Source organism: Oncorhynchus nerka, linkage group LG18 (assembly GCF_034236695.1).
Source record: "Oncorhynchus nerka isolate Pitt River linkage group LG18, Oner_Uvic_2.0, whole genome shotgun sequence".
Classification (NCBI taxonomy): Eukaryota; Metazoa; Chordata; class Actinopteri; order Salmoniformes; family Salmonidae; genus Oncorhynchus; species Oncorhynchus nerka.
In genome coordinates this window covers 59698621-59713459 of record NC_088413.1, presented here as the reverse complement: position 1 = coordinate 59713459, position 14839 = coordinate 59698621, and the positions used below count along the sequence as shown (strand labels likewise).

The window sequence follows — 14839 nt, the reverse complement described above, 5'->3', positions numbered from 1 at the left end:
GAAAAAAAAGCTTCCGCCATTTTGGTTGGCCATTTAAGCTTGGATGTTCCTAGAGTGTTAAAGAGAGAGGAGAAGACAGTGAGAGAGAGAGAGAGAGAGAGAGAGAGAGAGAGAGAGCGGGAGGGCAAGGGAAAGAGATTATCGTCTCTTGCCATCCTGGAACAAGCACATTTGTAGTTGGAATATGTTTCTATAGCATGTTGATGAGAATTACAGAATAACTACAGTACAGTTTGTCAGTTCAATAAGTGGGTGCAGTCTTAGATATCACCATTTAAAACCCAGTAGCCTTTGACTTGCACATTCATTTATTTATGTGCAGCCTGTAGAATATGGGCTTTCAATTAAATGTTAATGAAACCGTGGATTAACAAGCTACACATTTAATCATCTCTCCATTATTTCAAATTCATCCTGTACCATCAAAGTGTAACTTGGCCTTCATTATGATTTCATGGTCCTCTTAATGGAATGATTCTTATTTTCAGCATCAGTGGCCTCAAATACTAGATGTAATATAGTAAATGTAAATCTGTGACACTCAAATTAGTATGATATGGTATGGTTACATAAAACAGAAGATTACTTAAAACATTTTTAAAGGCGTGAGGTTGCTCAGGGTTGATGAGTAGGCGTTTAACGCGAACGTCTAGCAACCCAAACGTTGCGTGTTTTAATCACATCACGGACAACTTTAGCATTTTAGCTAATTGGCAACTTTACAACTACTTTTGAGCTACTTTGCAACTACTTAGCATGTTAGCTAACCTTTCCCCTAACTCTAACCTTAACCCCTAACTCCTAACCCTAACTTTAACCCTAACATAAACCCCTAACCCTAGCCTTAACCCGTAGCCCTAACCTTAACCCTAAGCCCTAGCCTAGCTAACATAAGCCACCTAGCCACCTATTATATAAATTGTAATTCGTAACATATCATACGAAATGAATCCACAAATGAATACATTCCATACAAAACGTAACATATTATAAAACAGATTTACATTTACTATGTTACGTCTACCCCTGAATCCAGGTTCTGTGTACAGCTCTCTCTGCCCTGCTTTCCTGCTCTGCTACCCAGCATACAAGGCTCTCCATCTCATCTCCTCTCTTCCAACCCATCTCTCACTCACCCTTTCTCTGCGCTGTCTTTCGCTCCTCCCTCTTTTTTTTTCTTTATCTTCTCTCTAATTCCCGTTTACCTCCCCCTTTCCCAACTCAATCTGCCTCTCGCTCTCTCTCCCTCACACAGACAGGCAGAAACACACACAGACAGACAGACAGAGAGGAGCGGGGAGCGCACATGTGAGTCGAGGACCTCCCTAACCGCTCAGCTCCACTCCGTACTCCCTCCCATGGCAGACAGAAAACTGGAGAAGAGGAGGAATAGAGGAATACTGCAGTGACCAACCAGCTGCTCTCTCTCTCGCTGCTCCACTGCTTTCATCCTTTCTTTTTAAAATTATTTCTCCCCCCCCTGCCAATTATACCATGAACCTGCCTGCTGCTTGTTCCTAAGGACAGCAAAACAGGGAGCAGTGGACAAGGTATTCTTTTGTTGCTAAGGTAATGAATGCTTCATTAGTTGGGAGATATCAGGAGCATTGTATTGGCTGGCTGGTGTGAGTGAGGAGGATTGGCTGTGGATGATCAAATGCATGTCTGTTTTGTGCCTGTTGTACATAAACTTTTCACAGCTCAGATGATCCTGTTGAGGCTATGGAATTAGATGGTGACAGTCAGTGCATGTATGTCAGTGCCTGTGTTCCATCCATGTTAACGCTAACACAGACATCTACAGGACTGATGTTCTGTGACGTTAGATTTGCGTGCTTTGGAAATGAAGTTGTTCCCATGAATAATAGGTTGCAGCAGTTCATAGCAAGGAGCCATTGCAGGTCTTCATCTATTCACATAGGAATATATTGTCTTGTAGGTGTCATATACTTCATACAGAATGTCTGAATGGTTGTAGAAATTGATAAAGGGAGAGGATGTTAACTTAGTTCAGGAACGCCTGGTTACTTGGACATTCTGCTAATCAATGCAGGCTGCAAACAGCTCCTCAATCCATCATCATGGTGGCAATAACAACATTGGATAAAAAGGGGATCATGTGCATGATTACTGCTTCCTGCTCTATAGGATAATGCTCTTCGTGTGTTCAACAGTTGAAATATATCATGACTATGAAAGACTCAAAGCAACCTTGAATGTCTAGTGCTGAGCAGCTAGTGGCTTATTGGATGTATTCAATCTCAATCCGATCCTCTAACCATTATAGTCTATGTTTGTTATGGATTACAATGCATCAGGTGGCCACACTTCAAGAAACAATAATTATACTGACACTCACTTAGGCAAAATGTTGTTTTACTGATTTATACTATGTATGAAACTTTCATTTCATGCAATTTTGTACAGAATGTGCCATGATGCTCTCTCACTGCTGTTTCAGAATGCAGAGTTTCACAGCTCCTCCTTTCAGGACAACCATAATAACCTAGACTTTCTTGTAGTGGAACACAAACAGTTATTCAAATAAATATGATAAGGCTTTTTTATGAAACTGTTCTTGGAAGCTTTTATCGCCCCTCTCTGTTCTACATACTCCAAAAATATGAATGTGTCAAATGATGTAATCCTCTCTCTTTCTCTGCCTGACACATGATTACAAATGCTTACTCCAATCTGATACACATTATTACTCAACTGGAGAGGAATATGATTGTAGCCTTGTGAACTTAGATGATGAAAATCCTTAGTTAAGCAGAATTAATGATCCTGTAAAGAGGGAGAGAGCGAGGGAGTGAGAGCGAGAGAGAGAGAGAGAAACAGAGAGAGAGAAACAGAGAGAGAGAGAGAGAGAAACAGAGAGAGAGAAACAGAGAGAGAGAGAGAGAAACAGAGAGAGAGAAACAGAGAGAGAGAGAGAGAGAGAGAGAGATGTAGTGGGATGGATATTGAATGGAGGTCATGTCTAATCCCTTACGGTAGCTTTTTAAGCCGTACGTGAGTACACAGGACTGGCAAGTCTGACCAAAGCACACTATGTGGCTAATGTTGTCTTAGCTGTGCAAATGGTCAAGGTTTTAACCATAGTAGCCTATTGAATTCAATAACAGGCCTATTGCACATTACCTATGCCCAACACACTATGTACCTATTATAATTATTGTTTACAGTCTCTGACTCACCAATGTCCTGAACACCACTGAGTATCTATACCTTATCAGCAGAAGGCTGTACGATGCCTGATTATACATGACTGTCGTCAGGACATTTTGCCACTTTCACTCACAGGCCTGACATTTTTCTTGGCTTAGTCAGCTAGTTTATATTCACCTCACTGTGCTGCATTACTGCCAGGACTTTGTTATCTGCCTGTATTGTGACAGGTGTTGTCACCTGAGAGAAGAGCAAACATTTTGGGGAATGTCATAATGGTAATAATAAACTGACCGTGTTTTTCACCCTGAACCAAGTGAATAGATTGCTGTGGGGAACTGTTAATCAAATATGGGATATTTGGCCAACCTGGGTAAATGAGTGTATATTATGAATAGTCTATGACATTGATGATTGTCCTTTCATCTAACTCCCCTCTGCTCCCTGTGTCGGTGCAGCCTCCTGAGTCTAGGACACAGCAGTCATGGAGGAGGGATCCAGAGACCAGGGACAACAGTGTGTGGGGACAACAGATCCCGAGGAGGACTCTCCCAACACGATCATCTACAGAAAGGTATGTGTCTGTATGCTCTCTGACAGCCCATATAGCAAGATATAGGGCAATTTGATCATTTACAAGATGGTACAGTTTCTATAGGTAAGCACCCAATGTAGTTATCCATTGGAAGCTAATTCATTTGAGTGTTTCTGAAGCAGATTGGTACAGAATCTCACAGTGGTTTCTGACACCTCAGCGGTTTATCTCTCAATGTCTATAACACATTACATCTGAATGTCTGAGTATGACAGGAAGAGGCCTACGCACAGGCAGGTAATGAAACATGTTCTAAACCCTCTCTGTGTGTGTCTGTCAGAGACAGCCATTGATGTGACCCACACTGGCCACCACACACTTTCTCTGGCAGACTGTCTGTACTCTGCAACCTTCAAAAGTTTTAATAAGCTCTCCATCAGTGTGGGTTTGTGGAAGAAAAGGTCCTTTTCTGTGTCAGGGGTAATTATATAATCCCTATGGCACTTGAGTTTCAATGCCTGTGCTTCGATTGGAGAAGAGAGAGCAGAGGGTGAGTGGCACCTTTGGTAATAATGTAGTAGGACTCACAGGAGTGGCTGCTCCTCCAAGGGTGGGCTCGTCTGCTTTCTCTGGAGCCGCTCATAAAGAGGTTGTTATCTTCACTCTCAGCTCTACAGCTTGCTCGGCACAGGCAGGCCCACTCAAAAACCTGCTTCTGATCATCTTAAACTAATCTCCGAACTAGTCCCTATGTGCTGATGATTGCAAAACTAAAGCATAGAGTTGACAGATCCAGTCCCGATTCCATTCTGTTATTTTTGTCCTTTTTGCTAATGACTTTGCAATAGTGGGTAGAGAAAAACAAATGATTTGAGAAAAGAAATGGAGCCAATGGAAGATTGATGATGATATTGTTCAGGAAAAAAAATGTCACTGATTGAACTTCTTTCTCTAATGTCTGTCTGAAAATGAGTATGATTCTAGGAGGATAATGAGTATAATGAGCTTGTGCCATGTTCAGTGCTGAAATAAGGTTCCTAGAATGAGCTTCCACTTCCCCGGGCCACCTGGAAGAGCAGTTTGAACATAAGCAGGCTTAATGTAGTTGGAATGTGGTCACACGCCATGAAGATTGAAGCAAAAGTAGACAACGTTATCTCCTAGAGCAGTGGTTCCCAAATTGTGGGTTGGGACCAACTTGTGGGTTGAGGCAGGTGTCCAGAAGGCTCACGGGATTAACATTTTTGTGCATTGCAATGAAAATAAATAAATAAATAAATAAATATATATATATATATATATATATATATACTGTATATATACTTTATATATTCAGTGCCTTTGGAATGTATTCAGACCCCTTGACTTTTTCCACATTTTGTTACGTTACAGCCTTATTCTAAAATGGATTAAAATTATCAGCAATCTACACACAATAACCCATAATGACAAAGCAAAAACAGGTTTTTAGACATTTTTGCAAATGTATTAAAATTAAAAACAGAAATACCTTATTTACATAAGAATTCAGACCCTTTGCTATGTGACTTGAAATTGAGCTCAGATGCATCATGTTTCCATTGATCATCCTTGAGATGTTTCTACGACTTGGAGTCCACCTGTGGTAATTTCAAATGATTGGAAATTATTTGGAAAGGCACACACCTGTCTATATAAGGTTGACAGTGCATGTCAGAGCAAAAACCAAGTCATGAGGTCGAAATAATTGTCCGTAGACCCCAGAGACAGGATTGTGTCGAGGCACAGATCTGGGGAAGGGTACCAAAACATTTCTGCAGCATTAAAGGTCCCCAAAAACATAGTGGCCTCCAAGTTTGGAACCACCACGAATCTTCCTAGAGCTGGCTGCCCAGGCAAACTGAGCAACCGGTGGAGAAAGGCCTTGGTCAGGGAGGTGACCAAGAACCCGATGATCACTCAGACAGAGCTCCAGAGTTCCTCTGTGGAGATGGGAGAACCTTCCAGAAGGACAACCATCTCAGCAGCTCTCCACCAGTCAAGCCTCTATGGTAGAGTGGCCAGATGGACGCCACTCCTCAGTGAAAGGTGCATGACAGCCCGCTTGGAGTTTTCCAAAAGGCACCTAAAGACTCTCAGACCATGAAAAATAAGATTCTCTGGTCTGATGAAACCAAGATTGAACTCTTTGGCCTGAATGCCAAGTATCTTGTCTGGAAGAAACTTGGCACCATCCCTACGGTGAAGCATGGTGGTGGCAGCATCATGCTGTGGGGATGTTTTTCAATGGCAAGGACTGGGAGATTAGTCTGGATCGAGGCAAAGATGAATGGAGCAAAGTATCGAGAGATCCTTGATGAAAACCTGCTCAAGAGCACTCAGGACCTCAGACTGGGGCGAAGGTTCACCTTCCAACAGGACAATGACCCTAAGCACACAGCCAAGACAACACAGGGGTGGCTTTGGGATAAGTCTCTGAATGTCCTTGATTGGCTCAGCCAGAGCTCAGACTTGAACCCGATCGAACATCTCTAGAGAGACCTGAAAATAGCTGTGCAGCAACGCTCCCCATCCAACCTGACAGAGCTTGAGAGGAGAAGAGAAGAATGGGAAGCGTTCTGCAGAGAAGAATGGGAGAACCTCCCCAAATACAGGTGTGCCAAAATGTGGAGAAAGTCAAGAGGTCTGAATACTTTCCGAAGGCACTGTATATTATTATTATATATATTTTTAAATAGCCTATAATCTTTGAGAATTTACAATCACCATAATAAATTCTAGACTAAGGGTGAAAGTAAGCCTGTACCGTCAGGGTAGGCATTCCGGAAAAATAAATAGTGGGGGTGTCACGCCCTGGTCGAAGTATTTTGTGTTTATCTTCATGTTTGGGTCAGGCCAGGGTGTGGCATGGGGTTTTTGTATTGTGGTGTGTTTTGTCTTGGGGTTTTGGTATGTACTGGGATTGTAGCTAGTGGGGTGATCTAGCAAAGTCTATGGCTGTCTGGAGTGGTTCTCAATCAGAGGCATGTGTTTATCGTTGTCTCTGATTGGGAACCATATTTAGGCAGCCATATTCTTTGAGTGTTTTGTGGGTGATTGTCCTTAGTGTCTTGATGTCCTTGGTCTGTGTGTATGTGCACCAGTATTAGGCTGTTTCGGTTTTCGTTACGTTTATTGTTTTGTAGTGTTTGTATTTAGATTTGTGTTACGTTTGTTTAATAAACATGGATTGCAATCTACACGCTGCATATTGGTCCTCTGATCCTTTTCGCCTCTCCTCTTCGGAAGAAGAGGAGGAAATCCCTGAAAGAATCACCCACCACACCCGGACCAAGCAGCGTGGTAACAGGCAACAGCAGCAGCAGGAGCAGCGCGACAAGAATTTCTGGACTTGGGAGGAAATCCTCGACGGGAGAGGACCCTGGGCTAAACCAGGGGAGTGTAGCCGCCCCAAGGTGCAGCGAGAGAAGGACTGGACATGGGAGGACGAACTGGACGGTGAAGGACCCTGGGCTCAGCCTGGAGAATATCGCCGCCCCAAGGAAGAACTGGAGGCGGCGAAAGCGGAGAGGCGCTGGTATGAGGAGGCAGCACGGCGACGCGGATGGAAGCCTGAGAGTCAGCCCCAAACATTTCTTGGGGGGGGCTCACAGGGAGTAGGGCAATGCCAGGTAAGAGACCTGCGCAAACTCCCTGTGCTTACCGGGGGGCTAGAGAGACCCGGGCAGGCACCGTGTTATGCTGTGGTGCGCACGGTGTCTCCAGTGCGGGTGCATAGCCCGGTGCGGTATATTCCAGCTCCGCGTATCGGCTTGGCTAGATTGAGCGTCGAGCCAAATGCCATGAAGCCGGCTCTACGCATCTGGTCCCCAGTGCGTCTCCTTGGGCCGGCTTACATGGCACTAGCCTTGCGCTCGGCGTCTCTGGTTCGCCTGCATAGCCCAGTGCGGGCTATTCCACCTCGCCGCACTGGCAGGGCGACCGAGAGCATTCAACCGGGTAAGGTTGGGCAGGCTCGGTGCTCAAGAGCTCCAGTGCGCCTGCACGGTCTGGTCTATCCAGTACCACCTCCACACCCCAGCCCTCCGGTAGCAGCTCCCCGCACCAGGCTTCCTGTACGTGTTCTCGGTCCAGTCCCACCAGTGCCAGCACCACGCATCAGGCCTACAGTGCGCCTCGCCTCTCCAGCGCTGTCGGAGTCTCCCGCCTGTTCAGCGCAGCCAGAGCTGCCAGCCTGCATGGAGCAGCCAGAGCTGTCAGCCTGCATGGAGCAGCCAGAGCTGTCAGTCTGCATGAAGCAGCCAGAGCTGCCAGCCTGCATGGAGCAGTCAGAGCTGTCGGTCTGCATGGAGCAGCCAGAGCTGTCAGCCTGCATGGAGCAGCCAGAGCTGTCAGTCTGCATGAAGCAGCCAGAGCTGCCAGCCTGCATGGAGCAGTCAGAGCTGTCAGTCTGCATGGAGCAGCCAGAGCTGTCAGTCTGCATGGAGCAGCCAAAGCTGTCAGTCTGCATGGAGCAGCCAGAGCTGTCAGTCTGCATGAAGCAGCCAGAGCTGCCAGTCTGCAAGGAGCTGCCAGTCTGCAAGGAGCTGCCAGTCTGTAGGGAGCTGCCAGTCTGCAAGGAGCTGCCAGTCTGCACGGAGCCGCCAGAGCTGCCAGTCAGCATGGAGCAGCCAGATCTTTCAGTTTGCCAGGATCCGCCAGTCAGCCAGACTCTTCCAGATCTGCCATTCAGCCAGACTCTTCCGGATCCGCCAGTCAGCCAGACTCTTCCGGATCTGCCAGTCAACCAGACTCTTCCGGATCTGCCAGTCAACCAGACTCTTCCAGATCTGCCAGTTAACCAGACTCTTCCGGATCTGCCAGTCAACCAGACTCTTCCAGATCTGCCAGTCAACCAGACTCTTACAGATCTGCCAGTCAACCAGACTCTTCCAGATCTGCCAGTCAACCAGACACTTCCAGATCCGCCAGTCAGCCGGGATCTGCCAGAACTGCCAGTCGGCCGGGATCTGCCAGTCGGCCAGGATCTGCCAGTCAGCCAGGATCTGCCAGTCAGCCAGGATCTGCTGAAACCACCAGCCAGCCAGGATCTGGTAGATCTATCTACCTGCCTGAGCTTCCTCTCACTCCTGAGCTTCCTCTCACTCCTGAGCTTTCTCTCACTTCCGAGCTTTCTCTCACTCCCGAGCTTCCCCTCAGTCCCGAGCTGCCTCAGTCCCGAGCTGCCCTTCAGTCCCGATCTGCTCCTCAGTCCAGTGGGGTTCTGGGTGAGGACTACTGGGCCATGGTCGGCGGCGAGGGTGGACTATCCAGGGACGCGAGGAGAGGGGACAAAGACATTGACTGAGTGGGGTCCACATCCCGCGCCGGAGCCGTCACCATGGACAGACGCCCACCCGGACCCTCCCTGTTGTTTTGAGGTGCGTTCGGGAGTCCGCACCTTAGGGGGGAGGGTTCTGTCACGCCCTGGTCGAAGTATTTTGTGTGGTATCTTCATGTTTGGGTCAGGCCAGGGTGTGGCATGGGGTTTTTGTATTGTGGTGTGTTTTGTCTTGGGGTTTTGGTATGTATTGGGATTGTAGCTAGTGGGGTGATCTGTTTGTTTGGTGGAGCGTGCGTGGGTAGCCTACAGGAGTGCCTCTCTGAAGTGATTGTTTGACAATCATATGGAAACATCATGATTAGAGCTGTTGCGTGACCGCATATAACTGCATTAATGTTTCTGGACCCCAGGACGAGTAACTGCTGCCTTAATGTTTCTGGACCCCAGGACGAGTAGCTGCTGCATTAATGTTTCTGGACCCCAGTACGAGTAGCTGCTGCCTTAATGTTTCTGGACCCCAGGACGAGTAGCTGCTGCCTTAATGTTTCTGGACCCCAGGATGAGTAGCTGCTGCCTTAATGTTTCTGGACCCCAGGACGAGTAGCTGCTGCCTTAATGTTTCTGGACCCCAGGACGAGTAGCACACTAACCACGTGTCAGTAAACTCCTCTTATGCACTCTGGACATGCGTTGGTAGTACCCAACTCGGTAATGACCTTCAGGTTGCTAATGGCCTGGTACTCAGGGCTCTACTGTCCCTCTAACCACTCTGACATCAATGCAAATGCAATTGAAAATCACATCAAACACTTATCAAAGCAGTAGGCCTATAGTACTTTTTAAATTCACCTCCCTGTGATAATCAAGTTGAAGAAAGAAGTTCAACAACAGGTTGAAACTAAGTGGAAAACATGGTCATTGTGGATGTTGTTTCAAAGCCTAACACAAGGAAATGGACGTGAAAGGTGATGATTCATTCAAAACACTCATCACATATTATGGTTTATGTATACACATAATCCGGGAAAAAATGAATTAAAATAATAATTGTAATAATTGCCCTTATACAATACATAGCCTACTGCATATTATGCACAGCAGTAAAAAAATAACAAAAACTGATTTCAGATGTCTATGTTACATAATTGGTCTAGCCTATTCTCCAAAATTAAACAAATTATAGTAATCGCCTTTGAGTGTGGACTGTATTATTATTATGGATGGACTGGTTATCTTGTGCTATACTTCAAACTTTCTATTCATGATACTGGGAGAGAACGTATAGGCCTAAACGATGCTGTAGGTTCATTGATTTTGCAAGGCGGCTAGGCCTACAATTTTATTGAATTTGTATTTGATTTTGAATAGCCTAGTAATAGGGCATTTTTTATATATTCATAATTAATAGGCTGACACATTACCTTTAGCTACTTAATAATATCTCACCCCATGTGTTTCCATCTCTTCCTCTCTCTCCTTCATTCCTTTCTCCAACGTACAGAGAGAGGGGCTGTCAACAGTTTCATTAAATATGTTTTGTTGTGAAAACATGTTACTATCGATGTTCCCGAACAGATTTCACAAGGTTTCCCAAATAAATCACTGGGTAGCTGTCACGTTCTGACCTTAGTTCCTTTATTTTGTCTTTGTGTTAGTATGGTCAGGGAGTGAGTTGGGGTGGGCAGGTCTGTTTGTTTTCTAGGTTGTGTTTATGTGTTTGGCCTGGTATGGTTCTCAATCAGAGGCAGGTGTCGTTCGTTGTCTCTGATTGAGAATCATACTTAGGTAGCCTTTTCCCACCTGTGTTTTGTGGGTGAATGTTTTCTGTTTAGTGTATGTCACCTTTCAGAACTGTTTCGTTTCATTCTCCGTTGTTATTTTGTTTAGTGTTCTGAAGAAATAAATTAACATGGACACGTACCACGCTGCATATTGGTCCGATCTCTCCTACTCCTCCCCAGACGAGGACGATGAACGGGTTGGAGAGCCCATGGCATACAACATTTTGGCGAAAAATCACCTGTCGAGCAGGGAGAGGCTGCATGCTCCTCAACCAGTGGTGGATGCATGGAGTGATAGAAACTGAGTAGCCTAAAAAGGAACCAGCCGGCAAAGCGGCCTCTATTCACTATTGGAGTGCATATGGATGACATGTCTTTTTTCCCCTGCCCCTGTTCTTGCCCATTTGATAATGGGTCATTCTATATCGAAACTAATTTTACATGTTAGTAAAGACAAGATTACACTTAGAATAGTGAAAATATGATCACTTGATGAGAGAACAGCTGTGCAGCCTGAGGCAAGCAACAGAGCGCAAGCTTTTTTTGATACTTTCTCAAATCATCAACAGCCTATAGTCACATCATGCAGCCCATATATGTTTTGATTTCTAAACCCTTCTATGGTTTGTATCATTCATAACTAAAGTTGCCAAATATAGTGTATAAGACCTGTTTCAAATGGTCACTTTTACGCTTAACATACAGTTGAAGTCGGAAGTTAACATACACCATACACCAAATACATTTAAACTCAGTTTTTCACAATTCCTGACATTAAATCCTAGTAAAAATGCCCTGTCTTAGGTCAGTTAGGATCACCACTTTATTTTAAGAATGTGAAATGTCAGAATAACAGTAGAGAGAATTATTATTTCAGCTTTTATTTATTTCATCACATTCCCAGTGGCTCAGAAGTTTACATACACTCAATTAGTGTTTGGTAGCATTGCCTTTAAATTGTTTAACTTGGGTCAAACGTTTCAGGTAGCCTTCCACAAGCTTCCCACAATAAGTTGGGTGAATTTTGGCCCATTCCTCCTGACAGAGCTGGTAAAACTGAGTTAGGTTTGTAGGCCTCCTTGCTCACACACGCTTTTTCAGTTCTGCCCACAAATTCTCTCTATGATTGTGGTCAGGGCTTTGTGACGGCCACTCCAATACCTTGACTTTGTTGTCCTTAAGACACTTTTCTATAACTTTGTAAGTATGCTTGGGTCATTTGCGACCAAGCTTTAACTCCCTTAGTGATGTCTTGAGATGTTGCCTCAATATATCCACATCATTTCCCTGCCTTATGATGCCATCTATTCTGTGAAGTGCACCAGTCCCTCTCTTTTTCCTCCAAACATAACGATGGTCATTATGGCCAAACAGTTCTATTTTTGTTTCATCAGACCGGAGGACATTTCTCAAAAAAGTACGGTCTTTGTCCCCATGTGCTTTTTTATGGCTGTTTTGGAGCAGTGGCTTCTTCCTTGCTGAGTGGCCTTTCAGGTTGTGTCGATATAGGACTAGTTTTACTGTGGATACAGATACTTTTGTACCTGTTTCCTCCAGCATCTCCAGCTGTTGTTTTGGGATTGATTTGCACTTTTCGCACAAAAGTACTTTCATCTCTAGGAGACAGAACGCGTCTCCTTCCTTAACGGTATGATGGCTGCGTGGTCCCATGGTATTTATACTTGTGTACTATTGTTTGTACAGATGAACGTGCTACCTTCAGGCATATGGAAATTACTCCCAAGGATGAACCAGACTTGTGGAGGTCTACAATCTTTTTTTCTTCCCATGATGTCAAGCAAAGAGGCACTGAGTTTGAAGGTAGGCCTTGAAATACATTCTCAGGTACACCTCTAATGACTCAAATTATGTAAATTAGCCCATCAGAAGCTTCTAAAGCCATGACATCATTTTCTGGAATTTTCCAAGCTGTTTAAAGGCACAGTCACCTTAGTCTATGTTAACTTCTGACCCACTGGAATTGTGATACAGTGAATTATAAGTTAAATAATTTGTCTGTAAACAATTGTTGGAAAAATTACTTGTGTCATGCACAAAGTAGATGTCCTAACCGACTTGCCAAAACTATAGTTTGTTAACAAGAAATTTGTGGTGGTTGAAAAACGAGTTTTAATGACTCCATCCTAAGGGTATGTAAACTTCCAACTTCAACTGTAGCCACTCCGAAATGGGAAAAATATCCATTATTTTTTATTCAGTTAAGTTCAATTATATATTTTTTTACTATAAAATCATTTAATATAAAATAATGTTGTGGGATTTCTAAGCATATCTTTGCTAAATGAACAAGCCTACAGCCTATGGCATGGCACATAGCCAGATAACATACTGTACTCCAACTCATATTCTGTCCTTCTGAAATACATGTTCTTCATATCATAATATTTTTTTTAGACCTGACTAAAATAAATAATGTATTTATTATTGTCATGGTGTATATTGAATAGATTTTTTACTTTTATAAATGCAGATGTTCCAAAGGTGCACATCAGAGGCTTGTATGCATGGAGGCCTGGAGATGCTAAATGTGTTTATGTTAATTAACCGTCAATTACTGTGATACCGGCAGTCTTTTGCATGACAATAATTGGCTGACAAAACTTCATGACTACCACAGACCTAATACTTGATTTAGTGTTTGTTTTTATGCCACAGTACACGGTAAAACGTGTTAACAGTTATAAGACAAATCTTTACTAGGCCTTCTAGACCCACAGAGATCATATTCAATTAATAGGGATTTTACATGTAATTCTATGATTACACCTGTAAAAAAATAGAGTCCTGTACCGGTATGAAATTGAATCGACTTTCACTCCTGAGCTTGACAACTAGGCCCCGATTGATTTTGTTATAATGTTTGAGCATAAGAACATAGCATTCACCATCTCAAAGTGCAGGAAATTGGATTTAAAACTACATTAAATTGAGGGCTTCAAAAGGTCTTGCCCAGGGCCAGACACAATTCAGCTCCCTGTCATGCCTACCACCTAAGACCCTTTTTGATACAGAAAAAACCCTGCATTGTTACAAATAATATCATTATTATATAGTAAATGTCTTAAAATTGGTCACAAGAGCCCATACTCAAATCTACATTCAGTTAAATGTTTTTAACAAGAGGGTATTGTTAATATATTGTTTACTTTTCTTTGGTCTGGGTTTGTTTTTTCACCGCTCAACCCTCATGGTGGGTTGCGACTCAGAAGACATCTCAATTGGTGGGTCACAAAGTCAAATAGTTTAGGAACCCCTGTCCTACATTACGACATCTACACACTTCAATGTCATAAATATTCACCCTCCGTAGATTGCAGACAGCTTTTTCAGCCTCTGATTGTTCCTGGCAGATGTACTCTGACAGTAAATCGTTGCCTGGCCTGAAGGCTGCCAATGCTTCCCGATGATGGCCTCAGTAATCACATTAGAAATGTATTTTTCATGCTCCTTATTCAGCTTCCTTTTGAGCTGCAGGCATTCAAATAAAATCAGTCAATCAAATCAAATTGTATTTGTCACATGCTTTGTGAACAGCAGGTGTAGACTAACAGTGACATGCTTACGGAGTCAATCACCACCTTCCGGAGACACCTGAAACCCCACCTCTTTAAGGAATACCTAGGATAGGATAAAGTAATCCTTCTCACCCCCCCCCCCCCCCCTTAAAAGATTTAGATGCACTATTGTAACCTACACTCGATCCCCCCGGATGTCATAAGGTGAATGCACCAATTTGTAAGTCGCTCTGGGTAAGAGCGTCTGCTAAATGACTTAAATGTAAATGTAAATGTTTTCCAACAATGCAGAATTAAAGACAAAAAAGTAGAGGGTGCTCGGCTCCAGTGATGTACTGGGCCATACTCACTACCCTCTAAAGCACCTTGCAGTTGCCGTACCAAGCATTGATTCAGCCGGTCGAGATGCTCTCAATGGTGCAACTGTATAACTTTTTGAGGATCTGAGGGCCTATAACAAATCTTTTCAGCCTCCTAAGGGTGAAGACGCACTTCTTCACAACTGTGCGTGTGT

At 44.0% G+C, this 14839-nt stretch overlaps 1 protein-coding gene across 5 annotated transcripts in view; it reads left to right on the top strand.

Moving 5' to 3' along the window:
• Positions 1–1207: 1207 nt before the first annotated feature.
• Positions 1208–14839, top strand: part of LOC115146242 (regulator of G-protein signaling 6-like) — a 57792-nt gene continuing 44160 nt past the window's right edge. For 4 of the 5 annotated variants that reach the window (XM_029688206.2, XM_029688207.2, XM_029688208.2 and 1 more), the window contains exons 1-2: positions 1208–1569; positions 3630–3745. In XM_029688206.2, the coding sequence (XP_029544066.1) occupies positions 3656–3745 (90 nt within the window). In that variant the 5' untranslated portion in view covers positions 1208–1569; positions 3630–3655. The remainder of the gene's footprint in view (positions 1570–3629; positions 3746–14839) is intronic. The other variant, XM_029688209.2, reaches the window with a different exon arrangement.